The sequence below is a fragment of the Genypterus blacodes genome, unplaced genomic scaffold, assembly GCF_046128005.1.
Source record: "Genypterus blacodes isolate CSIRO-AG114 ecotype Tasmania unplaced genomic scaffold, CSIRO-AGI_Gbla_v1 ptg000039l_1, whole genome shotgun sequence".
NCBI lineage: Eukaryota > Metazoa > Chordata > Actinopteri > Ophidiiformes > Ophidiidae > Genypterus > Genypterus blacodes.
Window position 1 is genome coordinate 6,464,046 of NW_027466852.1, and position 26,205 is coordinate 6,490,250.

General features: G+C 40.6%; 2 protein-coding genes across 2 annotated transcripts; both read left to right on the forward strand.

Annotated features, from left to right (window-relative positions):
* The first annotated feature begins 2,853 nt into the window (after positions 1-2,853).
* Positions 2,854-5,953, forward strand: myoz2b (myozenin 2b). Its single transcript, XM_076148071.1, has 5 exons — positions 2,854-2,935; positions 3,675-3,841; positions 4,342-4,429; positions 4,726-4,888; positions 4,969-5,953. Exons 1-5 carry the CDS (start codon positions 2,854-2,856, stop codon positions 5,192-5,194), a joined length of 726 nt encoding a protein of 241 aa, XP_076004186.1. The 3' UTR covers positions 5,195-5,953.
* A 3,367-nt stretch (positions 5,954-9,320) lies between these two features.
* On the forward strand, positions 9,321-24,304 carry usp53b (ubiquitin specific peptidase 53b). The gene is made up of 16 exons (XM_076147649.1): positions 9,321-9,408; positions 9,878-10,032; positions 10,651-10,743; positions 10,836-10,970; positions 11,819-11,932; positions 12,152-12,234; positions 12,524-12,629; positions 13,843-13,989; positions 14,311-14,460; positions 14,576-14,744; positions 17,511-17,624; positions 17,713-18,439; positions 19,480-19,541; positions 20,965-21,037; positions 21,480-22,318; positions 22,437-24,304. The coding sequence occupies exons 1-16, from the start codon at positions 9,324-9,326 to the stop codon at positions 22,511-22,513; spliced, it is 3,129 nt and encodes a 1,042-aa protein (XP_076003764.1). The 5' UTR covers positions 9,321-9,323; the 3' UTR covers positions 22,514-24,304.
* Positions 24,305-26,205: the final 1,901 nt, after the last annotated feature.

Consider the following 26,205-nt stretch of genomic DNA (forward strand, 5'->3'; position numbering starts at 1 on the left):
AGAGACATACATTTCAGACAGAAAGAGTCTTTGGTAAATGTCTGCGAAGGTTCTTAGTAATCCAGATAAAGTAAAGTAAAGTAAAGTAAAGTAAAGTAAAGTAAAGTAAAGTAAAGTAAAGTAAAGTATCTATCTATCTATCTATCTATCTATCTATCTATCTATCTATCTATCTATCTATCTATCTATCTATCTATCTATCTATCTATCTATCTATCTATCTATCTATCTATCTATCTATCTATCTATCTATCTATCTATCTATCTATCTATCTATCTATCTATCTGTGTGGTGTGTCTCAGTCACTGAGGTGTGACGTGTTTGAAGAGCACAGCAGCTATGTTCCTGTCCTGCTGTTACACTGCAAACTATTTAACCATATAATAGGAGTTTTCACAGATGTGTCAATGTGATGATTTCAGAATTCTCATGTTGTCGTAGTTTGATAAGATGATAAAGTAAAGCAGTGGACCACTTATTTAAGACCAAACATTCTGAAAAGATTTTACATTCTGTTATGTAAGTGATGTGGATCATTATTAAAACCTGTGGTAGAGGTTGTTTCTTTAAAATGAGTGGTTTTGCTCACTGAAAATGTTGGTTGGTGAGAAATGCATGGATTAAGTTTCAATCCGTAATTTTTCATGCTTTACATATTTCCTACATTGGAAGCTACACTGTTTTGTCATGTAAGCAGTTGCCTGCATTTTGAGTTGGTAAATATTTACAGCTTTGCTAATCTTATGAGATGACAAACCACATATTCAAGCTTTACAATGGTTATCAGTATTTCATAGCAATTGATAATGTCTATTCACCGTCTTCTCAAGTTAAGAGATGCGTGTGTATATTTATCAATTATCTCACTTTTGATCACACACTGTGTGTAAAAAGACAGGAGCATATCCCTGTTGTTCTGTGTTTGATAATCTTCCTGAATGAAATGTTCATGTTTGCACCTGAAATACACAAAGTAAATATTAAAAGATTCTTTTTGATGTTTCTGTTTCTGCTTCATTTCCATTCTCAAAACACATTTACACATAGCTGTAAACTGAAAATGAGCAATATGCTCTCCAAACCAAATAAAAACATTTCTTTTTACTTTTGCTGATAATTTATTATATCCATAATTTATAATTTATACATATTTTATTATTAACAAAAAGGCAAGAATACAACACCCATGTTTCCAGCTGGTTCACAAAATGGACAGTATCTTCAGAATCTTTCAAAAGTGTAAAAGTAATTTGTCTAAATTAGCAAGTGATGGCCTTATTAATGTAGGCAGATGCTCCTGCCAACATTAATCAGTGGAATATTTATAATATATTATATATATATATATATATATATAGGGTTCACATAAAGTGTCTGGAAAGAGAAGTGAACGGGTCATGGGCACATTGAGTAAACAACCTCCCTCATTTGAAGGCTTGGTTGCATCAAAACAAGGTTGTATCAACCCACAGAGGAGCCAAAAATCTGGGAAAAGGGAATCCTTTCTGGCCCATAGACTGTCAGTGGGCATGTGTGTTGATCATCCTGCCCTCTCTCTCTGGTAACTATCCTTGTCCCCTGGTGTTTGAGAGTGGTTTTGAGTGTTTGGCAAGTTAAATTTAGCCTATTGATGTAAGCTGCATTCCATTCACAACAGACACAGAGACACGCTCACAGTTTGGCTTTAGTGGCCGGGAGTGTGAAGATCAGGGAAGATCAAACTACCGACTGTAGGTTGACCCCTGTGTCTCGGTGCCTCCCCTCAAGGATACAGGTTTCACATTAAGGACACCACCACAGGTACGGCCAAGACTTGATGCAGCATATTTTGTAGTATGTGTGATATTAATATCAAGTCTGCGTTTATTTTGGAATTTGGAAACAACTTATTGCCATAAACGTATCCCAATTGTTATTTTTTTCAATCGAACATCCATAACACTATGGATATTTATTAATTATTTTATGCACAAGCAAGGTAAATGACAATAGCAATGATTTACAATTTAATGGGATATACTTTCTATCATCAAAATTCAAAGATTTAGCTTTCTGTTTATTTGGAATGAAAATGCTTCTATAATTTTCCAGTTGTTGCTAAATCAGCTGCTAGACTTACTTAACATTTGAGAAAAGTAAAAAATATTTGCAAACTTTACTGTATGATGTTCTATATATGACAACAACAAAGGCCACATTTGGTCTGTTAAAGCAATGTGTGAGTATATCAGAACACTTATGCAATTGCAAATGTGAGCAAATGTCATTTTATGTCACGTGTGATGCTTTTGTGTGCTTTTTTTTGTCCAGTTCCACGAGCAGGTTTAGGGTACATTGTTCATCCTTAACCCTTGTGTATTTATCTCTAACAACAATAAAAGAAAGGTCTCTAATATTGACTAACCAATGCAAAGTTGATCCAGAGTTAGATGAAGATATAAATATGCATACAGTCGCTCCATTGCAAATAAGAAGAGGGGTGAGGATTATGTAATGCACCAATAACCCTTCAAGCCTTTTAGATACGTTTCAGTAAGCAAACTTTATAGTTGAAACATGTTTTGAGTCTCATGTTGTCAACGGGGTTTAAATTTTCTCCATTTCATATGGACGGTGTCCAATGTTATGTCAGTATAGATTCAGGGTCTCTGACAGCTGATGAAAGAAGGTCTTATTTTTGTACTCACCGCTCACTTATCGACACTAGACTAGTGCTGCAGTGGTAATTTGCTGATGGGTTCATAGTATTTGGGCTAAAACTCCTTCACTTTGATAAAGGCAGAAGAAATACATCATGTGTCCTATATGTGTTTCCAGTACTGCTGACTTCTACCAACCTTTCCAAAGCTACAATGTCACAGTTCTGTACAATGCCAACTGGAGAGAGGAAGAAACATGCAGCAGCCATTTGCAGAGAGGTCCATGGTACCAATGGTAAAGCGGAGGAACACACAATCCATTCTGATCTTAGTTCAAAATGTCAGGGCTACTCTCCAGTACTGGCCATAAATAAGCTAATAGGGTGATTTACTACCTATGAGAACTAATCCTTTGTCGTCCTTTTCAAAAATCTATTTCTGGGTGGGATGAGTGTGCATGTGTGTGTGCATGTGTGTGCGTGTGTGTGAGTGGGTGAGTAGGAGAGTTGAGAGGGTTGTGAGCCAAGTGTGTAGCTGTGTGGTTATTGTGAAGGTCCATGACAGCTGGGTACATACTGTCTGCAGCTTACTCAGAAAGGATCATGTTCATCCAAAACAAAGTACAATGAGTTTCCATTGTAGGGTGTATAAAATGTACAATAAAAAGGTCACATTTGTATATCATTCTGAATGTCATATGAGGTTTGTTTTTGCAACACTGCTGGTGTATGTTTCAGTTTTCACTTTCATGTATTTTCCCTTCCACATTGGCATCTCAGTGACCACAGAACATTCTTTTCTTTAACCAACTAATCCTGTTCAGGGTCATGGGAAACCGAATAAGATTGAAATTTAATTTTTTAGAAGAATACTCACAGAACAGACTCAAATACCATATGCTGAAACAAGGTCATGGATATTGATGGGATTGGTTGTATCATTACACCGGATGAAATTAATTCACTGATAATGATGGTTCCTCTTTTTCTTCTTCATCATCGACAGTTGTTTTTCTTACCTTTGTTGCTTTTCAGGGGACATAATGGATCTAGGAAAGAAGCTCAGCACTCCAAAAGACATCATGTTAGAGGAGCTATCACTGCTTTCCAACAGAGGTTCCCGTCTTTTTAAAATGCGCCAGAGGAGATCTGCCAAATACACGTTTGAAAGTATCCAGAACGAGACAAACACAATGCTGAATGTGAGTCAGTGAGTCATCTTATCTACTAAATGACTGGATAACTAATCATTGAATGATTCAGTCATATCCTCTTGTACAACACATTTGGCATCAGTGCTATAACTGCATGACTAAATTGTCAGCATACTTTTCATTGAGCATATTTATCAGACAATTCTGCTCTTGGCAATAGTGTTATTGTACATGGACGATAAGAGGAAGCATGTGCCTCGTGTCCCTTGCCTCCTTCTGCCAAATCTTCTGACAGGCTGCTCAGGCACTTTGCTGTGTAACTGCTTATCAGTGCTTGTTGATGAATAGTGTGTGTGTGTGTGTGTGTGTATGTGTGTGTGTGTGTGTGTGTGTGTGTGTGTGTGTGTGCGTCTGTGTGTGGGCACGCGTGTGTTTATGTGCATCAATAATAAAGACATAAAGACTATAATAAAGAACAGCTACAGAATACCTCCTTTTTATATTTGAAGCATTCAAATTTGATAAGCTTACTGTGACCTGTTTTACAGAATGATGTTTTGAACGCACACACTGTTGAAATTAAAGTAGAGGCACCAGCCAGTGAAAATGCTGCTGATCCAGAAAACACTGATCCAGGTAATTTTATTTTGTTCTATTTTATTTTACATCATTTCATTTTATTTTATTCTATTTTATCTTTAATTGCCTGTCTGGTATTGCTACATGACATTCTAATGAACTATCTTCTGACATGCTGTGATGAGCACATACTTCAAGTATGCCCTATTTTAAGACCTAAGGTCGTAATGATGGATAAATAGGTTTGCCTGTGCTTTCGTAATCACACTCTCTGTTCATAGTCCTACCCCATCATACTGTCAGATCATCCCGTTGTATTATCTGTCTGTGTTCTTCGTGTTGTTTCTTGAAAGATGCAGCCGAAGAGAAGTTAGACACCACAGTGATGCCTAAGTGCTATCACTCCCCGTGGGATGAAGCCATCCTCAGTGACCCAACCCTTGCTGAAGCTCTCAAACTTCAAATTTCTGTCCCCGACCAAGCAGCAGACCTCCCTGAGTACAAATCCTTTAACCGGTAAAAAAGCTATGAGCACATTACATTGACATACTGTAACACACGGATTACTGAAGAGTAACATTCACACTGAATTGCAGGGTTGCCACTCCTTACGGAGGCTTTGAAAAAGCTCCCAGAGGAATCACATTCAAGCTGCCAGCAGTGGAACTGAATCCTCCACAGTACCCAGAGCTCCAGGAGCCGGGAATGAAGAGGCCCACCTTTAACAGGACAGCGCAGGGATGGATATCTGAGGGCAGCCAGCTTATCCTACCTACTGTAACCCTGGAGCCCAGCAATGTCCCAGAGTCTGATGACCTCTAGATGGGTCTTATGTAACTTGGCAACATGATATTGGCTGTGAGGTTACCACAGTGATGACAGAGTAATGTCCTGTATGTCATCCTGTTTCAGTTTGTTTCTGTTCATCCTTTATATTTAGGTTTGAATCAGGACAGAAACATTCAATCAGAGTATTTGTGCTATCAGCGCAGACGTGCTGCTTCAGACTCACAATGAAAATAATCATACTGCTGTTTAAGTGTTGGTTCTTCAGCTGGATTTACAATATGTTTGCTATATTAGAAGAATGGATTTAAATACTAAAATGTAAATACCAAGGATATTGTACTTCAAATACAAGCATAGAGAGGATCTGTATTTTCCATTGGTGTTAATAATACAGAATCATTTTTGCAAGTATGACTAAAAGATGGAATGATAACAAGAGCAAATGGTGCATGTTTTATATTTAAAAACAATTATTAGAGAAGAATGCATAACATTACATTTATTTATGACATTGATCCCTTTGCTTAAACCCATCAAACATTTGGAATCAAAATTTCAGTAAATTTAAATGTCTTATAGATTTGTAAAAAAAATAATAAATGAAACAAAACTTGAAGCTATGCTCAGTATTCCGGTTTTATGTCGTCCACATCAGATCGAGGTCATGGTGAACGGCAGAGTCTTCAAGAAGTGCAGTCAGCGTTCTCACTGCAACCCAGAAACAGGCTGTCATCTCAGTTTAGATGAAGGTGACACAGTCAGACAAATCCTCAATAAAACAGCACAAATAGATTAAAAGCAGCAACCAGGAAGATGTGTAAGTTTCTTCTTTTTAACAGCTGTGAGTGAGACAGCAGAACTGGGCTGTGCAGCAGTCAGAAATAGAAATATGAGCCCAATTTGCTCAGACCTTTTTTTTTTAAATATTCTTATAAATAATGCCAAGAAATCTCCAGGGAGGTTTCAGTGCTATTGCTGGAGCTGTAACAGCTGAATGTATTACTGTGAAGACATTCCTGCTTGTTCCTCGAGACAGAGAGAAGCTCTCTCTCAACAGAATAGAAACACTTCTTTGAATTCTCCAGTATTAATACTGAATAACCCTCAACCAAGCACAATCTGACACAATCATTACCAAAACTGGTTCCTCTGTGGTTAAGAATCATGTAGATCGTGTTGAGCCAGATGTTGTCCCAATCTCATCATGCACTTCTGTGGGTAGAACATTTGAGTCATTGAAAATGAGCAGCTCCAAATGTAAACAAACAAAGCCTGTTAACCTGGACAAACTAAATTCCTGAACCGAACAGAGAGACCTGTAAAACACACCAAAACTGACAGCTCGATCAGCCATTGTTCTCACCTGTTTCTGCAGCAGAGGAGAGGTGACATCTAGTGTTAATGGCTCCTGAAGTGGCACCTGTAGCCTTACGCCCCACACTCTCTGTTTTGGGAGTCAGTGGAGTCAGGGTGAAGCCAATCATATATCCTGCCTCCATGTTAGTCCGTTCGTTGTCTTTTTGTGTGTCTTTTCTAGTTTACATCAAAATAGCAACATACATTTCCATGAAGATCTCGTTTGTTTTGTGTTATAGGACAAAATCACAAGATAATCATCAAGATAAAGTCCAACACCAAGACATGGCCATGACTCTCAAACGCAATTTGAGCAAAAAAGTGCAATACAAATATAGTTATATTACTTGCATGAATAAGGCACAAACACTTACAGATTGTAAACATTAGCAGGGTATAGCAGCACTCATAGCACATATATTATGAGTATTCTGAACATATTTCATTCTTGGACTCAGGACTCAGTGTGGATGTATCTGTGTAACGAATCATGAATAGATTTTTACACAATTTCTCACAGTCTGGCCCACATGCTGTGTGAGAGAGGGAGAGAGAGAGAGAGAGAGAGAGAGAGAGAGAGAGAGAGAGAGAGAGAGAGAGAGAGAGTAAATATTCTGTGAGGTTCCACCCACTGACTGTATTTAAAGCAGGTGAGAATACTTTGCATGGATCATTATGATGTTAACGGTAATCTTGTGGTGGCATCTTGTAAATTCACAAACAAACCTTTTCCTTAACTTGAAGACTGATCTATTACCCAAGTACATCTGTGTGATTGAGATGCTTCCATACTGCAGTGTAGTACTGAAGTAGTGAAGTTTCAACATCTCCTCAAACTCCTCAGCATCAGAATTAGATTATTACAAGTAAATGTCTCAATTATTTATTCGGAAACTAATAATAGTTTTTTATTTCATTATCATTTTTAAATTCCCCATTGTAATATAAAAAAGTTTTTTTTAAAGAGTATTAAAAATAAAAAAGAATTGTTGAGGAAATATTGTCAAAGTCAAAGTACAACAGAGACAGTAAACACAGAGACTCAGTAATGAGTGACATGTCCCCTCTCGTCTCCCGTCTCTGATAAACCTGCTCAGCACTGCAGCTTTCCCCCTGCCAGGCTCTCCATCTGCCCGCTCCCTTGGCTCCTTGTTCTGCCTGCTGCAGCAACAGGGACACGGAGACACAAAGAGGAAGCTCGTCAATGACAACACAATGCAAAAAGGGAACTTTTAACTGCTGGAATACACAAGGCGAATCCTTTTTAATGACAACAAAAGCACAACAGGCCGCCATTCCTGCAGAGATCAGTCCCGCTGATGAACTTCACAGCGCCATTCTGCTCTGTTATGACGGATTTAAGCAGCTTTCACACAAACACGCAGGGTTTAGGCCCCACAGTGTTGCATAATTATGAAACCAACGCGGTCATGTGACGCCGCTCATCATCATCATCATCATCAAGAACAACATCATCATCAACATCATCATGATAAGTTAAAAGTGTAACCTTCCGCCAGCGCGCAGTTTGCCATATGCAGGGATTGAACATAGCTATACAGCGGTGTGTGTGTGTGTGGGTGTGTGTGTGTGTGTGTGTGCGCGACTCGAGGCTACACTAGGGGCGGAGTTTGACCTCTCAAGTCTCCAAACATCACTAATCCACGTCGGGACATTCCGGCAGAGACCATCCGTCATCCGGGACAGAACAACACAGCCCCGGTGTGATTTTGCATCCCGGAGCCGCGCCACGCCGCTTCTCCTCGCTGTGTGGCGCATTGGAGGGACCGAGGCTGATCACGGCCAGGCTGCACCGTGACGGGCAGGCGCGGTGTGTTTCATGCGTCCGGACCGGATCCGCAGTGAATTTTAGTCCCGTTTTGTTCGCAGGATTTTGCGAGAAGTGGAGAGATTTACGCGCTGACAGCTGGACCGCCCCGACGCTTCCATTGGAGACCAGCAGCGGACCCGCTTCCCTTCAACGCGAGGTGAGTCTGCGGTGTTTTTCCCTTCCACAATGAGTCCAAGTTGCGGCATTATTTATGCTCCTGTAGCCGTTCTCGTGTGCAATTTGCTGGCGTAACGCTGACAGCATGGGAGCGTCCCCCCACACACACTCTCTCCCGAAGCTTTTGGAGGGAAATACGAGGTATTTTTTTTTGTTTGTTTTTAGCGCAGGATGCAAACCGATTTGAATGAGAATGCCTGTAAAAATGCGCATGTCCTCCTGCTGAACTCTTGAGCAAACGTCTCTACTGTATATCAGAGCGTGCAGGCCTTTAATGGCATCGGCATCACATGGTGTGAGAGAGGTTGGTGCAGAAACCAAACCCTGGCTCTAACTCCGTGTTGTGTTGAGACGGATGCGATAGAACGCGTGGAATGTGATTCTCAAGGCTCACCGATGATGCTTTGGGGTCTTGTGATCACATTAGTATTAAGTATCAAATTTATCTTAGAGAAACTGTTTACTGTAGCATTATTTAAGGCTGTGATTTATTTATTTATATTTATTTGTTTTTTATTTCTGTATATTAAATATGTTGTATAGTAAGAATCCATTATTCTTACTATATGTTATGTTATGTTGTTTCTTCTTCACTGTTGTTTACAACTTTTTGAATAATCAGACTGTTGTTCCTTTGTTGTGGTGGACCGTTTGGGTCATGTCTCCTCTTCCTCCCCTCTCTCCAGATTCTGTCCCGGTGCCATTCGATGTCCAGCAGCACCAGGCTGAAGCTGCCATGTGGCTGATGGTGACCATGCCTTGGGCTAACAGCTTAGGCGGTGCGTGGGGGTGAGGTGGATGGAGCTCATGGCCAGACCAGCGCACCAGCTCTCACCCCCCAGCATGTCCAGCATGTGCAGCAAGTCTTCTCCCATCTCTGGAGGTATGACTGCTCATCTTGCATTTTCATCATCGCACTCTGGAAAACCAGATTCAAGTTGCATTCTGTTAAGATCCGATTCTTCCTGTGAGTTTAAAGATGCATAACCTAATTTATAGAATAGAGTACAATACAATAGTTACCGTATTTATCTTCTGGGTAACAAACCTCAAGTGTAGGGTCAACTTGTGACATTAGTGTTGTTTACTTCCATTTGGATCAGATGTTTCCTCTTTTAAATTGAATTTTTTTATTTTTTTGTTCAGGTTATTAAAACCACTTTTTAATAGGTAATTTCATCGCTTTTGTTTAGTGTTGAGGTGGGTTTAGAAGAAAACAATGACTGACTGATATTGAGCACGGTAATGAGTCAAATCTGGGGGATTGTGTAGCCATATTTGTGTATGAATACTCAGCCCTAGTAAATGTCTCTAAAAGATACACACAGTGAAATGCATGTGTTTGTCTCCAGTCTCTAACTCCATGGCATGGGTGAAGATGTTCAAAAAACCTGGAGGCGACCTGAAGAAATCGTACCAGCCCGGCAGTTTGCTGTCTCTTGCTCTCACCAAAGGCCTGCTAAATGAGCCTGGGCAGAACAGCTGCTTCCTCAACAGCGCCGTCCAGGTGACACAACTCTCAATACTCAAATAAACCCTTCAGTAGATCCTTCTGGGGCCCATAATAGAGCTTCAGTTGACATTAACCACTTTTGTTTTACCATCAGTCGGCTCGTTTGAGCTTTTGGTGCTGCTGCAGTTGGGGACTGATCAAACAGAACACTGAGCTGAGAGCCGCAATGGGCTGCAGATCTGAGTGTTGCGTCTCAGCGGGATTGGCGTGGCTATCATATCTCTCAGATTAGAGTAATTTGACTCAATGTCATCTTCAAACATGATGTTTCCTTTACAAATCATGGGATAAAAATATCTCAGTGCCAGGTCACGAGTGTGTGGATTTATTACCTCCTTATTTATAGATTCTTGGTTATTTTCCTGTTTTTTTCATTTGTTTCCTTTAATATTCGGTATCGTGACTGAAAAATGACAGTTGCTGATTTCAGAGAGGATGATATTCATAGATGATTGATGGATGGATACACTGGATGTGCGCAGCAGTGATGAATAGAAGTTTCACTCTGATTTCTTCAGTTGCAGTAACATCTCCCTGCCTGCACCTCACTTTGTCCTCACCCACTCAGCAGCAGTGTGTGTTGACATTTACGCTGTGGTGAAACTTTCACAGGTGCTTTGGCAGCTGGACATCTTCAGGAGGAGTTTGAGGCAGCTCTCTGGTCACTTTTGTCTTGGTGACGCCTGTATTTTCTGTGCTTTAAAGGTTTGTACATGTGTTAAAACTTCAAAGTAAATGTTAGTTTTTACAATAACTTGGTCAGTCACTGGTTTTTGTCTGTGTTTTTTGTGTTTTAGAGCATCTTCAGCCAGTTTCAGCAGAGCAGAGAGCGCGTGCTGCCCTCTGACAGCCTGCGGAACGCCCTCGCTGAAACGTTCAAGGATGAGCAACGTTTCCAGCTCGGCCTGATGGACGACGCTGCTGAGTGCTTTGTACGTGAACGCGGCAATTTGAGTTTAGGGTTTTTAATGGAATATTTAGGAGAAGGCATTTATCTACCTTGTGACTGAAGTGAGAGTAAAAGGAGGTGAAAGGTCGTCACAGATAGAGCTAAGGTGATGCCGTGGTGAGTCCGTCTGATTGTTTTTGAATGAGCAACTCGAGCTGATTCATGCTGGTCGGTGGGCCGCTCTTTGACCAGGAGACACCTGAAGGCACCGCAGCTTTTAGTTGTTGTTGGTGAGACTTAGGCTTGAGGCAATGCAACAAGTGACGATTGAGCAAAACAAAGCTCACATTTCCTCCAAAATAGGCGATCCCAATGAATGTGTACATTTATTTTAATCCCTGCCACTCGTCAGTTTCCTATTGCCCTAGTAAAAGGAACAGAACAATTAGGTCAGTTCCCATCACTAATCTCAGTGAAGGTGTAAACTGTTTTGGCCTGTTGCTTTTTAAGCTGCTTTTAGCCTGTAGGGACTCGGGATTGAATTGAGTGGATTGAGTTTCGACTCATCTGTGTTTCCTACATTTGTCTCTTTATTCATTTATTTGTAGCTTTCACATCATGTTAATGGAAGTCTCATGGCAAAGGTGGGATCCTTGTAACATGTGATGTAAAATCACAATATAGGAGTGCGGAAACTAAATGAGGTGCGGGGTTCGTGATCCGCTTTGATACCATTCAAGTGTAAATGTGTACAATCACAGCAGAAAGAAAGTGAAGAAGATGAGACCGGTTTTGGAGACCGGAGAGAAATCCATTTTACAGGTGAAAAAACATTTTGTGATGAAGCATTGACGGTGTTAATGTTGGTTTTGTGTTCCTTCTGTGTGTTAGGAGAACATCTTGGAGCGCATTCATTTACACATAGTTTCAGACACTGCAACAGATGCTTGTTCATCCAAGTCCTGCATTACCCATCAGAAGTTTGCGATGATGCTTTATGAGCAGGTAAATCATTTCTTTTGTATTTGATTGGTTGTATGATGTTAAACACCAAAGCTGACATTTCCCAGACCAAACTGTATGGAGTGGTTGGTCACCCTATGTTTTAACTGTAGAAGTAGTTCTGGACAGGTGCAGCTACTGTAAGGCTACTGTAAGGCACTTTAGAGCTGGTGTTCACTGATTCATGATGTTTGTGAATCATGTTTTTCTGTCATTTTGCAGTTTGTGTGTCGTTGTTGTGGAGCATCTTCAGACCCTCATCCATTCACAGAATTTGTACATTACGTCTCTACAACTGCTTTGTGGTGAGCACTTTGATTTGAATGATATTACGGTAGATCTTGCAGTTTTTAACATTTTTACTAGAATATTTAGCAGCCCAGCTATCAATATTAGACAGATTTTAAATTAACATCACTACATTTTTGGTGATACTGGCTGTTACATCATTAACAATCTTTTTTTACCTTCTAATATGAATAATTAAATATTAATATCGGCTTAGGCCCCAGTATTAATTACATTTTTTCTGGGATGTTGCCATTATAATCCCGACCATGCAGCATCCTCACAGTCTGCGTGTTTCTCTCACAGCCAGCAGGTTGATCGCGTGATGGGAAAGAATGAGCGGCTGAGGTCAGACATGTTTGGAGAATTGCTGCAGGCAGCAAACAACACAGGCGACCTCCGAAGCTGCCCGGTATGTGATTTACCATTATTAAACCATTATTGTATCCTGTTCAACAGTTCCAAACAAAGTTACAGCTATTGTTAGTTGTTACTGTCCTCTGCCTGTTTGCTGTTTTGTTTTTCCACAATATCCATCAGTATTTAAGTATTCACGACCTGACACGGTGAAGTGAACGCGTTGCTTCTTGCAGCTGTGCACAGTGAACTGACTCGGTGCTTTCTGCTGTGATTTTGCACTTGAAGCAGCAGCAAGGAGACGGTGCCAGACTAGTGTGAGGATATAAATAGCAACGAGGGCTTATCCACTGTTTTTCTCTCATCTGTATTTTCTGCTTCTGTCTGCCGCTTTAGTGTGCGTCACATGAAGCTAAGTGCTCCGTTCCCATAATGCTTTACTTCCTTTGTTCATATGGAGATCACAAGAAGCAGTTTTTTACGTAATGTCACTGATATATGTGCAGATTAGGGATTTAACCAAATGCACATCCATTATTCAGATATGAACCGATTACTGCAGCCCGAATGGATGTTTGTGTCCAATCTTAAGCAGTAATATTTGCTGTTTTTTTCTGTTTGGACTTTTAAACTAATAAATCCATGTACACTGTCGTGTCTCAGCATTCTGGGTGTGTTATGAGACTCTCTCCCAGCTTATGTGTCATAGCCACCAGGGCGCCTACTTTGGCTTTCATGCCCCACGCACGCTCCACTTCCTCTTCCAGTCAATCGCTTCCTTGTGAAATGCTGTGACATACTGTACAATTATGGTATTATATAACACCATGTTAAAACAGAGACCTTACTTGTTCAATAAAAGAAAGAATGAACAAAAGCAGGGTTTTAAGCAATGGGAAATTAACCTTGGTTTATTGGAGCTGCTATTGTGAGCCAACAAGGCTCCTGCTGCTCAGTAATAACACTTTTACCAGGTGAACCAGAACCACTTTCACTCAATCTGATTCACCAAACAAAACACACTTGCCAATTGTGACTCCTGAACCGCCTGCTCCCCTTTTTGACAACTTGCAGACCTCTGTGTTATTGCAACCTTACAGTGATGCCAAGATTTTAACATCCTGCTCAAGAAAACACCACACACTCCCATGATGACACCATGCTTGCCAAGTTTAATCAATCAAATTACACATAGCCCAGTGTCTGTGGCTAAACTAACTTCCTCCAATGTATAGATTAATATGTCTTTGAGTGTTTTCCTGTTGCAGAGAAACTGTGGTCAGAGTATCAAGATCCGCCGTGTGCTCATGAACTGTCCAGAGATTGTCACCATTGGATTTGTGTGGGATGCTGAGCAGTCTGATCTTACGGATGATGTCATTCGCTCGCTTGGCCCACGTTTGAACCTATGTGGGGTAAGAAAACGTTGCACATGTTCTCTCTGTGTTCATTCCTATTTGATTACTTTTTTTTTTACATTTGTTCAAAGAATCAATCATTGAATAATAACAAAACATCTGCTGAGAATTTGTTATATATTTGTTAAATATTTGAAGGTCCGGATCATTGGCATTTCTGAGTTTAACATGGTATTGAATTGGTGTCTTTCAGTTTCTTAATACCCTTAACACTCTTGAGTTTTGTAACGCTATAATAATTATATATGTATACATGGGATGATTGAGCAAAAGCCAAAAATCAAATCATCAAACTTTTCTAACTTTTCTGTCTTTCAGCTTTTCAACCGTGTCACAGATGAGAATGCCAAACGGATTGAGCTGCATCTGGTTGGGATGATCTGTTTCTCCAGCAAACATTACTCAGCCTTTGCTTATCACAGCAAATCTTCCAAATGGATGTTTTTTGATGACGCAACTGTAAAAGAGGTTAGTAACATTTTATCATACTGTCCTGATCTTTGTGAAGAGAAGTCTGTGATTTTAGTACATGTAATATCCTTTATACACATACATTAAATTATATACATGACACTTTTCCCAGATTGGCTCCAAATGGAAGGACGTCGCCTCTAAATGTCTACGTGGGCATTTCCAACCACTTCTGTTATTCTACACCAACCCTGAGGGGACGCCAATATCAAACGAAGACGCGCCGAGACAAACCACAATGTGTCCCCGGTATAAAGCTCAAGTGAACGGTGACGTGGCAGGTAAAACCCATCTGTTTTTAGAATCAAACCTTATGGCTTAAAGTAAAAGGCCGTAATGTGACACAGGCACGATTTTTATATCGTACGAAAACGAATAGAAATTGGAATGATGGTCAATTTAAACATGTCATCTCCAATATGTTTTAATACTACAATAATGAAATGAAATGTTGATGTCAGTGCTAGGAGAATAATGCATTCAGTGATGTTTGCAGTGGGATTGAGAGAAGCGTATTATTGAAGCACTCCCTGGGCAGAGAAGTCGTGCCCTTTGTGCTGGCTTGAATATGAGGCTGATGCTTCAGTTGCATGCAGATTAACACCCACGCCTCCCTTCATAATCCTGGCCAAACGCGCTCGCGCTCCTTCCCCACACCTCTCGCTCCTCCCCGCCTATATTCTTGTCTGGTGTGATGAGCAGTTCCATTAATTCAACTGCTTGTTTTAGATGGATTGTTTTGCTTTCATTTGCATATATTTTCATTGGCACAGGATTGGATTTCTGTTTTTTATGAAAATAAATGTAAGTAATTGATTTGGATCATGATTCACAGTCAGACTCTGATTCAGATCTTTTAGAATTTACACAGAATTTAACTGTAATTTAATTTAACTCGGATTTTTGGACTACCTACTATAAGTAATATTACTGGCAGTGCTGTTTATTGTTATTTCTTTGCTTCTCAACTCATACAACTGAGCATCAGAAGCATGTTTGTAATGTTATACTTTCATTGTTTAGCCTCAGAGTCTCTACAGAGCTCTATCAAATTACATCATTATGCTTTTTCTACTTTATGTTATTGGAGGCATCATCATATTCCGTCTTAATCCTGTAGAACATCCTGAGGTGCGAACAGAAGAGAAATACAGAAGCTTAAAATAACACGGTGAAGAAATGTTTAACATACTGGTGAGGAAGAGTTGTCTTTGTCAGTTTAAAATAGTAACAGCTTATAGTCCCTTTCAGAAAGCCGCCTCTTCATCGCTTTGGTTTCTTTCAGCTGTGGGTTTTAACACATACATAGCTGTTAGCTGTAACACTAACAAGAACAGTAAAAACTGAAATAAGTGGCAGCTGTTATGTGAATGGAGGCAGATGTTTGCGGCTCACACTGCATCTCCGTTTCTCACATTAGCCACACAGACACGTCACAGGCTTTGCAAATGGCTGCAGTAGTGTTTAATTTTATTAAAGCTAATGATGCTGTGACATCTGTTGTTTGGTGAGACTTGGCGGCTCCATCTGCAGCATAATACAAACTGAGAGGACACTGCATTTCAAAGATTATAACGTATTGAAATGTGAAATGAAGGTCGGAGGAAAAGTCTATGATGCAATATTTGATCAGACTGTAACAATGGAGTCCAGCGTCAGAGCACAAAAAAGGGAAATGTTAAAATCGTACTCCTAATTTTAATTTTGAATGCATGACTTTTACTTTGAGTAAAGCAAAAGTCCATCGTCCGCTGTTCAGTTTGTGAACAATTAATCGCAGGCCTGCCCAATATTCAGCCTCAGACATCCACACCTGTTGTTTATTACACACACCTGCAGACAGATCACACACACTTTGCTCTCATTCCCCTGTGAGACCTTGAGTTACCTCACTGTGTTTGCCCATGACGCTGACTTACCTGAGTTTGCTTTTGTAGGAAAAAGTTATCTCAATTAAAAATGATATATTAAGGATTTATTTATATATCTCCTTCAAATATATAAGAACTCTGAGGGGAACAACTTAATAAGCACGCAAGAGCTTGCTTATGAAAACCACAGAACAATAACATGAGATAACTCACACACATACACACACAATGGTAACAGTCAACGAGTGAAACACTTGAAAATGGACAGAGTGGTATGTGGAAATGTGGTATTTAAGGACTGGAAGCATTATGGCAAACCCAAAAAGATTCTTATCAGAAAGCAGCATGGAAAAGAGCTTGGTAACTTTACTTTTGGAATTCTGCCAGTTGGAGCTAAATATGGGAGAGGCACTGGGACCAGAGTGGAGGATCTTGACAGAAAAACTCAAAGAAGAGTTTTAACCAATCACCAAGTTGGACAATGGTCATTCATTACTGTATTGGATTAATGTATGCCTATGATCAAATGGGTCTTTAATACACTCCTCATATTGCAACTTTCAGTCCAACTTCAATGTACTGTAATTCCAAGACGACTTTTGATCACAGGATTTGATTTACAGGATTGTTCACAGTGTAAACTTTACACTATCGGAAGATAATCGCAAGTCTGTCAGCCAGACTCATGTGTTCATGGTCCTCCAGTCATTTTGATGGTGTGGGAGTGCTTTGATATGTTGCTGTTTACATTCCTTTGTGCTCCAACCATCCTTTGCTAATTTCATTATCACCTTAGAAGGAAATATCGTTGAAAAGATTACTAGCTGTAAGCCGGCTTTGAAGAGCATCTCTGGGAGCATTTCAGGGTGAAGGCTGATTCCCAGGTGTTTGGTGTCTGGTATGACAATGTAATGCCCCCCGCACTGAAGCGTGTCTGGCTGCTCATGGAGGCCTCCTATTAAGTACTAATGGTTTCATTTAAGGTTTGCATATGCATCCTTCTCAATGTCTGTATATAAGTTGAGTTATCGCTACTTTTGTGAACAGCGAATGAAGGATCTCAATTCTTTCAGTGATGTCAGGCCTCAGAGAAAGTCTAATGTTGACTGGTCAACTGAAATGCTCATGCATCAAGGAACAACAACTTATATGCCCCTTTCCATGTTTGTTCCTCAGTGAAACATCCCCTTGGCAGTCCAAACAAATTCCAGGATCCTTTTATGGAGAGTTTGAAGAGGCCGAGTGATGCATCAAAAAAGGACAGAGGGCATCGTAGAGCTGAACACAAAGGTAGATGTTAGAAAGGCAAAATATACACCAACGCTAACCCATAGTAAAAACTATATTACCATGAATAATTTGTGTTGGGTTCTTATAGATATGGCACATGCAAGATCTTCATCTCCTCCAGAGAATGGCCCGAAAATAGCCGTGGACCAAAAGTCAAAAAGTCATCCACGTACTGAGAAGTCATTAAGCCATTCAAGCAGAGGATCTCAGGAGCCACATGGACAGTCCCAGGGTACACAGGGTGGGGGCTACAACCGCAGGAACAACACTTCCCCCAGTCGCTATGATCAGGAGAGCTGCCAGGAGCAATGGGAAAAGGGTGGCAGTGGAGGAAGAAGCAGTAAACCCAAGTCGACATGGAGACCTATTCGTGAGGTGTTAAATGTGGACACGGTACTGAATGAACTGGAACAACGGCGTCAGCAACATGACAACCCGCGTTGCAGCAAACCCTCAACCCAGGAGAGAGCACACAGTGAGCAAGGCAGAGAGCGTGAGCGGGAGTGTGCCCGCAACAGAGAGGACCGGAAGCAGAAGGGCCTGATGACCATTTATGAAGATGAACAGCGACACGAGACAGAGAGCCACAGTTCTATAGAGTCTGACAGCAGGGCCAACCAACAGAGAGGCAACAGACTTAAAGGGGGTCCCAAGACTCTGTTGCGCAGTGACACCTGGACCATTCAAAGGACAGAGTCCGGATATGAGAGTAGTGACAGGCTTAGCAGCGGCTCCACCAATCCGGACTCCCCGGGAGTGGATGGCTTTGTTGGTAAAGAGGAGAAACTGCTAACATCCGAGACTCAGCTGCAAAGGTAAGAGACAATGTGCTGCTGTTTAATCCTCTCCAGTGCGTCATGAGCAGTGGTGGAGGTTCTTGGCTCCAAAAGTTGATCGTGACATCACAATGCATTTGCTAAAATTGTGATCGCTATGACACAATAGCAATACAATCAAGGCAAATTAAGAATGAATGAAAAGGAATCTGCAATTGACACACTATGTATGACCCACAGTGTTTAGTAGTATGACTGTCATAGTATGACCCATGAAAGCCTCCATTCAACACATTTGCTTCTCCATAAAACCAGACTAGTCCGCTCCATATTTTGAGAACTTCCTGAAGTCCAAGAACTTGTACTCTGCAAATTCAAAGGAACTTCCCTCTAGAGCCTTGGAGCGCCACAGAACATGTTTTCCATCACTCTCTGCTTTCTCCACATGGGCTTTGCTAAATCAGTTACGTTCACTTTATCTCTCAGATGTTGACTGGGTAAACATACCTGATATAGCAGGGAGAGATGGAAAAAGTGGAGAGCTGTGGAAACAGGGCTCAGGATTCACAGCCCTCTTCCATGAGAACTTTTGATGTTGCCCAATGTTAGCAAATATGGTGATGCTCCTTTGCACTGCCGCCACTAATTTAGGAGGACACACGCAGCTCAAAGCTCAGAGTGATTGCAGAGTATGTGTGATGTCATGTGTGCCGATAACAGCAATAATAAAAAACAGTTTGCTACAGTCTTCCTGTGTGCTTTACTGTTTGTACGTGTGTTAAAATAGTTTTTAGTTTTTTTTTAGGAAATTAGAGGGGGTTAAATAAGAGATCCTATGGTGCTACACTGAGTGTAAGTTGTGCTTGCAGTGACATTTGGAGTGACCTTTGGTGAAGTCATACTGTGTGTGTTTCCTGGGTGCTGTGCAACCTTTGCTCAGTACCTCAGCAGAGAGAATAGACCTGAGATGTCCTGACTGAACATTAATAGATTAACTAACTTCTCATCCAGCAAAACAAAGCAGTGTGAAAATGCCCTTGAACTTCCACTGAGAGTAATTTTAGTCTTTTGTTTTTCAGCCAGCTGCACCAAAAGGGAAGCAATGCCAAGCCAACTCTAATGTCCTCACCTTCACACAATGGTAAGTTCCAAGTTCTTTATGGCTTGTTCGGATTTTACTGGCAAATTGTAGTTCATAAAAGATTTAGAGAGAGAGTTAAAAGAAGAAAATAAGGTCAGCATAGTGTTAAAGAAAGTACCTAGTGTTCAGCTCTGGGAACAATGCCAATGCAATATATTGCAGGTTAAATCCATAAAACCAATACACATCAATATGGATTATGGAAAGAAAGTAAACAAAGAAAAGGAGAGAATGTGTAGTAAAATGATGTAATGATGGAGTAGGAAAGAACACATACTGTACCTGAGCTTCATTAGGAGCAGAATTCCAGGAATTAGGGGGAATTCTGTAATCTCTTTAATGACATCTTGTTTTGATGTAAAATTTTGTGTTGACACGCGATCGATGACATCAGCCTCACACACACTTAATGGTTCATTCTTTTAAAAACAACAGAAAGGTGAGTCGATACTAAAAGAATAATGTGAAGATTTAGAGGTACTCACTTTACGTCACACACCTCTTATATTACATCTGAAATACTTGAGGAAAGATGAGAACATGTTTTTTTTAATTCAGTAAAGTAGTGAGGGCAATGAGTATTTCACTAGGATGTGTTCATATTTACATTGTATACACACACACACACATTGGGACAGTTGGCCTATTTTCTTCAACAACTAAAGTACAATTGCCGTATCAGTACATTTCTCAGCTTGGGCCGGCTTCAACCTCTTCACCCTGTCAGCCCTGCTCAGGCATTAATCGGATGATAATCCCACAAAGCACACTCTCATAGCACAGCTGGACAGGCTGCAGCGTCAATAGCTACAAATATCTGTTTCTTTTTCGTGCAGTGCCTTTGACTGTGCTGCACACAGCCAGAGTTTACAACCAACAGCTAAAACCTCTCCTGGGCAACAGCAAAGAAAAAATAACACATCTATTTTTAAAGGGAAGGAATCCAGCAATGTGCTGCACAGAGCAAATGGAGTTATGGACTCGTTGTGCTGCCACCTTGTGTTTTGTCAGAAGAGCCTCAGTCTCAGTCAGTGTGTGCAGCCTTTTCTCAGTGTTGTTTCATCTTCGGCTCTTCAATTTTACTGCCAATATTTTCAGCTGAATTTATTTTTGTTTATATACTAACTTGATTGTTTTCACTGGAAAAAGTATTTATCCATGTCAAAAACTGACTTTATTTTATATAAATGACTATCATTATATCATTTCATTATATTTTATCACAATTCTGAGGCTACATTTAGGACTCTAAATTCTACATTCTGTTCTGTGGAATATTCCCAGGGAATATTATTGTGTTGTTGTGGGTAAATGTATTTAATTACTTGTTTCCCCAGACAGTATTAAATGTTCTAGCAGGATCTTATTATTTTGTGCCTTTCACAACTCTGTTTTTTAATCAGTTTTGTGTCGTCTTTTATAGGTAAACATCAACCCAAATCTCAGGGAAAGAGCTATGACCAAGTCTCACATTTAAAGTGCAGTCCAAGCTCCAGGTAGAGTTCCACACATTCAACAGAATTATATGTAATTGATGTTTAGGTGGAAATTGCATTTCAGTTTGTACAATTTTAAGGTTAACATGTAAAATCTGTAGCCAGTCTTGACATTATCTAGTGCACAGTTGCCAATTATTATCATTGTCATTCATATGCAAATATTACACATTTTGTTCACATTTTAGACAAATGGCTGTTAGTTGCCTCGTGCAAAATGTTTTCCAACAATTTCCAGTCCAGGCTACTGTAAGAATGAATAAGTAAAAGCAACTCAAAGGAATCTGAATCTGTGCGTGGTGTTATGTCTGCTCTCTGACCATCACACTCTTTTATATGACTGCCACACTCCTTGCCTACACTGGCATAGCATATTGTAATTAATCTGCATAACTAACATGGTTATGATGAGACAAGGTTGATAACTTTGTCTGTCTTACAGACGAAAATTAAAGTACACCCACAGCAGCTCAAGAAAAGCTGCGGCTTCAGAGAGGGATTCCACTGGGTCAGATAACAGGACTCCCCAGAGTGACCAGCAGGAGGCGACAAACTGCAGAGGGCACAGTGGAGAGAGTCCGGCACTGAGACACATAACAAAAACCAGCAGCTCTGAGTGGAACAGCTCTGACGATTTGGCTCTGTCTGAGTCTGAGGACAGAGACAGCTCGTACCGCTCCAGCAACAGCGAGGCCAGTGCCTCTGATTCTCACGCGAAGCCGCCGTACCACTCGCCCAGCAATGCGACAGCAGAACCTCCTCAGCTGAATAGCCAACGTCAGCCAGGCGCGGTGGCATCGCCTCACCTTCGACCCAGTCAGCGAGTATCTGAAACCAGCCACGCTGTTTTCCGCCCCAAAATGCTTCAAGAACCATTTCCCTCAAGTCCACGTCCCCCTGCCAGAGCAACCGAGTCCTACGTTAGTCCTCACAGGAAGGCTGAGATTTCAGGCCATGGACTCTTCTCCGACGCAAGCTCCAAGTCAGGTTCAGATCCAGAGAGGAGCACTCCTTCGTCATGTGACAGTGAAGAAAGACTCTCTGGATGCAGGTCTGTAGGGGCGGAGCAGGCAGCTCCAGCACAGGAGGCTCAAGTCTCTTTGACGACGTATTTCAACGTGGACAACTGCATGACAGAAACTTACCGCCTCAAGTACCACAACCAGAGGCCCCTCGTCCTCTCGGCCACAGCGCCACGGGCAACTGAGCGCAGGGATGCCTGCCACACACACTCCATGGACACACACTCACAGGACGTGCCAAAAAACAGAACTGATACAAGTAAGCCTCTCTATGTATGCTTGCCAACCTGATGTGAAAGTGACAATATCCAGTTGTTTTCTTATGGCTCATGTAAGAGGATTGAGTTCATCATTATATCTGATTTTTGTTTTTACAGGCCATAATAGCAATAAACCCACTGCAAAATGGAACCAAGGGACTGCCAAAGGACTGGATGAACGTGGTTTTTTATGAGTGCTACCTGGGAAGTTTTGTTTACGCGGATGGACAGTGGTCAGTGGAGGAATCTCTCAGTATTACGATGTTCAAACTGGATGCCAAAGAGTTTACAGAATGGAAATTTACTCCGAATCCCGACATCTCCAGATTGAGCGTAGTTCATTTATGCAAGCTTGTCACATAAGTCAAACCTACACTCAGTGGCCACATTATCAGGCACACCTGTACAATCTAAGCGACCAGGTTCAGTTTTTGTTGACATGGTGTGAGAGAGGTGGGAGTATTTGAGGCCCTAGATTATGATGTTGACTACAGGAGTTTCCAGTATTTGATGCTTTATGTTGCATGTAAATGGGGTGGAGAAATCATTCCAAACTACTAATGATAGATATTGACAGAGAAGCTTCATAGACAACATTACAAATACTTTTTAATGTAATTCAGGACAACAACAACAAATAAAGTACAACCTCAAAAATGACCACTGAGTTAGTTCAACGCCTCTTTGACACAGTGACAAACAAAAGCTTCATAAGAAAAACATCAATACATGAATTATTGCAGGAATATTGGATTGGATCGCAGCAGTTTGTTACCTGATCAGCTGCTAACTAAGTGCATTTTGTATGTGGTAAATGTTTTTTTTGGAATACTATTGCATGTACGTCTTCCATTGTCCCACACTTTTGCTGTGGAAGGAATATTTCTTTCACCAAATTCTGAACAGTCCACAACAATCCTTTGTGGGTCGTTTGTGCAGATGTGCTCCAGAATCGGAGATGTTTTCTAAGGTAAAGAAAGAAACTGGTGTCCTTAAATACGTTAGATTGTAATGTGTTAACGACAGAACCCAGCATGTTAACATCCACAAAGGTGCTCTGTTGCATTCAGCAGTATGATGTCACGCTATCAAACATGCATCAACCGACATACGGTGTGTGTTCAGCAGCAGCAGGTTGAATGTAGCTCAGTAACCCTGTCGAGAGGAATCTGGAGAATCTAAGAAACATTTTCATCAATATTTCAGCACCTTATTGATTTCGTGCAGGTCATTAGCAAACACACATTTAAATATGAACATTCACAGCCACTGATTTAGGTCACGTTGAAGTTCTTCCACGTTTATGTTGATGAATGACTGAGGGATGTCTCTCATAGCACTCAACCTCATGGACTATAAGAAACTGTGGACAAATGTATTGTTTTTAATACTTTGACACCTTTATTTAGAGGTAGATTTCATGCCACGTATGAGTACACAGGTATTTATTATTTTGAGAAATACATTTTCTTAAAGGTCATTTTTCACAACCGGATTGAGTTTCTACTGTAGTTTCTATCGTCTATGAAATCCTATTTGTTCACTTTTTAAGTTCTGTAGGTGGAGCATCCCTCTGGATATTGCATAGGTCATTATATACAACCACCTTGGGTACTTCCTATCTGTTTGTGCTGGTTCTTCTCCTCTTTGGTACTCCTCAGTGATGTCAAACTGTACTTTTTCAGTCTTCCTTATAGACAGGTTTATAAACTGCCGGTCTGTATTTGCAGGTATTTCCAAAATGTTGCAAACATAATTAAAATGCCTCCTGGGCGGGATCGACAATGCAACCCTACGTTCTCTTCTTCATAAGAATGATGTTGTAAAACCTGCATGTGGCCTTTATGAAGTCTTAATAGCAGCTGTGTGTACAGCGGTAAGCATGAGCATGTAAATATCTGAGTCCAACATACATCGGTTCTATTGGGTTTTATATGAATTTGTTGTTGTAATCAATACTAATTCATTTAATAGGCTTTTGTTACAGATCTTTAAACACTTGATTGTCGGCCTCGTGCGAGGACGTTGGTTATACGTCTAGTGTGTATAGACATTTGGAATGCAAACAAAACACTGGGATTTGCCCACAAGATGCTATGCAGACATGAAAAGGTGACTTGAAAGCAGATTTGACAGGTTTTAGAGTGTTGGCGCAGTATTGTAATGTCTCAGCTGATAAAATCAATCGGTATATTTTCACTCTTGTAAATCGTTCCAAAATATCCGTTTGTGTGTCAAGATTTTTCATTCATTTGCTGTTTTTCTACTGGAATAATCTTTGGCCAGGTATTCTAACTGCACACACTAAATCTTTCTCTTTGTGTCAGTGTGTGTGTGCGTGTCGGTGTGTGTGTGCGCGCGCGTGTGTTTGTGCTGTGTGACACTAACAGGTGTTTCTAGATTTGCAGTGTGTTTTATCACAGCTGGAATTTATTTTTAGTCTCTGCTGGCTTATTTGTCACAGATTCTGTCACAGGTTATTGTGATGATGTGATGATGCCTTGACACAAGTGGACTGTGCGCTAATATTAATAAAATACAGACTTTTCCTTGATTAATTGAATTGACAAAATTTTACTTCATTATATTTTGGAGTTTGTACAGTCAGTCATAGCGTATTAACCACTTGTGTCAATGTCGTCTTCTCTTCTCAGTGTTTTTTCTTGTGTTTTCCTTGATGACTACTGGTTATTTCATTTATTTACGCTCCTCTGCTCTTATCAGTTCAGTTCCTTCCCCTGTAATGAAAATTGAAATGCTCTTGTTTTCACACAAGCTACATTGTATTTAAGTTCTGAAATGTGTGTCTTGAGTTGTATCAAGAGTGCCTTCACCTTTTCTGTGGGATGATGGTCGCCAAAGAGATGAATGAGGGGAGCGAAGACGTGCAAATCCTTTGAATATGCAACGCTTGTGGTGACACGTTTGATACCCATGCTGTGTGTGTGCGTGTGTGTGTGTGTGTGCGCGTGCGTGTGCGTGTGTCTGTTTGAGCCTTTCTGAGTGCCAGCAGGGGTTTGTCAGGTCCAGCATTCACAACTTCAAGATACAACAACTCTGATTACACCAGTGATTTTTCTTTCAGTGCTGTGTGTGTGTGTGTGTGTCAAAAACGGAAGCTAATAAATGCTTTCCTGTCTCCACCCATAATCAATAGCCTTGAATAGAGGCTGTGGGTGGTCTGGAGGCCGCTTTCAAATGGCGTTGCATCAGCTGGTGTCTCTTATCTTGCGTAAAATTTTCTAGGACAAAACCTGATTACACTGTACCGCACGACTGATAAAGAACAAAAAAAAAGCCCGCCTGCATTATGTCACTGGTTGCTTCTGATAAGGTATTGGCTCGTGTAAGATCCATGTGATTCGCTGACCCGTTTCAGGATTTGGCCCGATGTTAATGAGTTATTGGTGCTTCAGTGAATGCTTCATGAACTGTGTAAGTTTAATGAAATGTGTAAAGTAAACCTGTCTACACTATATTTTTGTAGATGTCAATATATAATTTATTTTTTATTCATTGTTGAATAAACTTAAAATGATTCACTGTAAAATGACTCAGTTTGCTGTGTTTGTCCTTAAAGGGGAGTCGCCCTCACCCTTATGACATCATCCCAACAACAGTTGATTCCTGAGCTAAGAAAATTTAGAATACCAAATGATGTATTTTTAGATTTGAGAGATTATAGTTTTCGAACTTGTATCAACAGTTAACTGTCTAAAGAAGAAAGAAAGAGAGGAAGGAACCCTAGTGATGTCATCCAGCTGAGTTTCCTTGCCCTTCTTGCACAGCAACATTTTGTATTGTTTGTTACACACCCAACAGGAGAAGGCCAACAAATCCATCCCTCTGCCTCCAGTAATCACTGCGTCGGAGGGAAAGGGATTTG

Bases quoted from the DNA above. Each gene is read 5' to 3' on its own strand.
- usp53b (XM_076147649.1), top strand. From the start codon at position 9,324: ATGGAGCTCATGGCCAGACCAGCGCACCAGCTCTCACCCCCCAGCATG. The intron at 9,409-9,877 runs GTATGACTGCTC...GTTTGTCTCCAG, and splicing joins GTCTTCTCCCATCTCTGGAG to TCTCTAACTCCATGGCATGG. The intron at 10,033-10,650 runs GTGACACAACTC...AAACTTTCACAG, and splicing joins TCCTCAACAGCGCCGTCCAG to GTGCTTTGGCAGCTGGACAT.
- myoz2b (XM_076148071.1), top strand. From the start codon at position 2,854: ATGTCACAGTTCTGTACAATGCCAACTGGAGAGAGGAAGAAACATGCA. The intron at 2,936-3,674 runs GTAAAGCGGAGG...GTTGCTTTTCAG, and splicing joins AGAGGTCCATGGTACCAATG to GGGACATAATGGATCTAGGA. The intron at 4,889-4,968 runs GTAAAAAAGCTA...ACTGAATTGCAG, and splicing joins GAGTACAAATCCTTTAACCG to GGTTGCCACTCCTTACGGAG.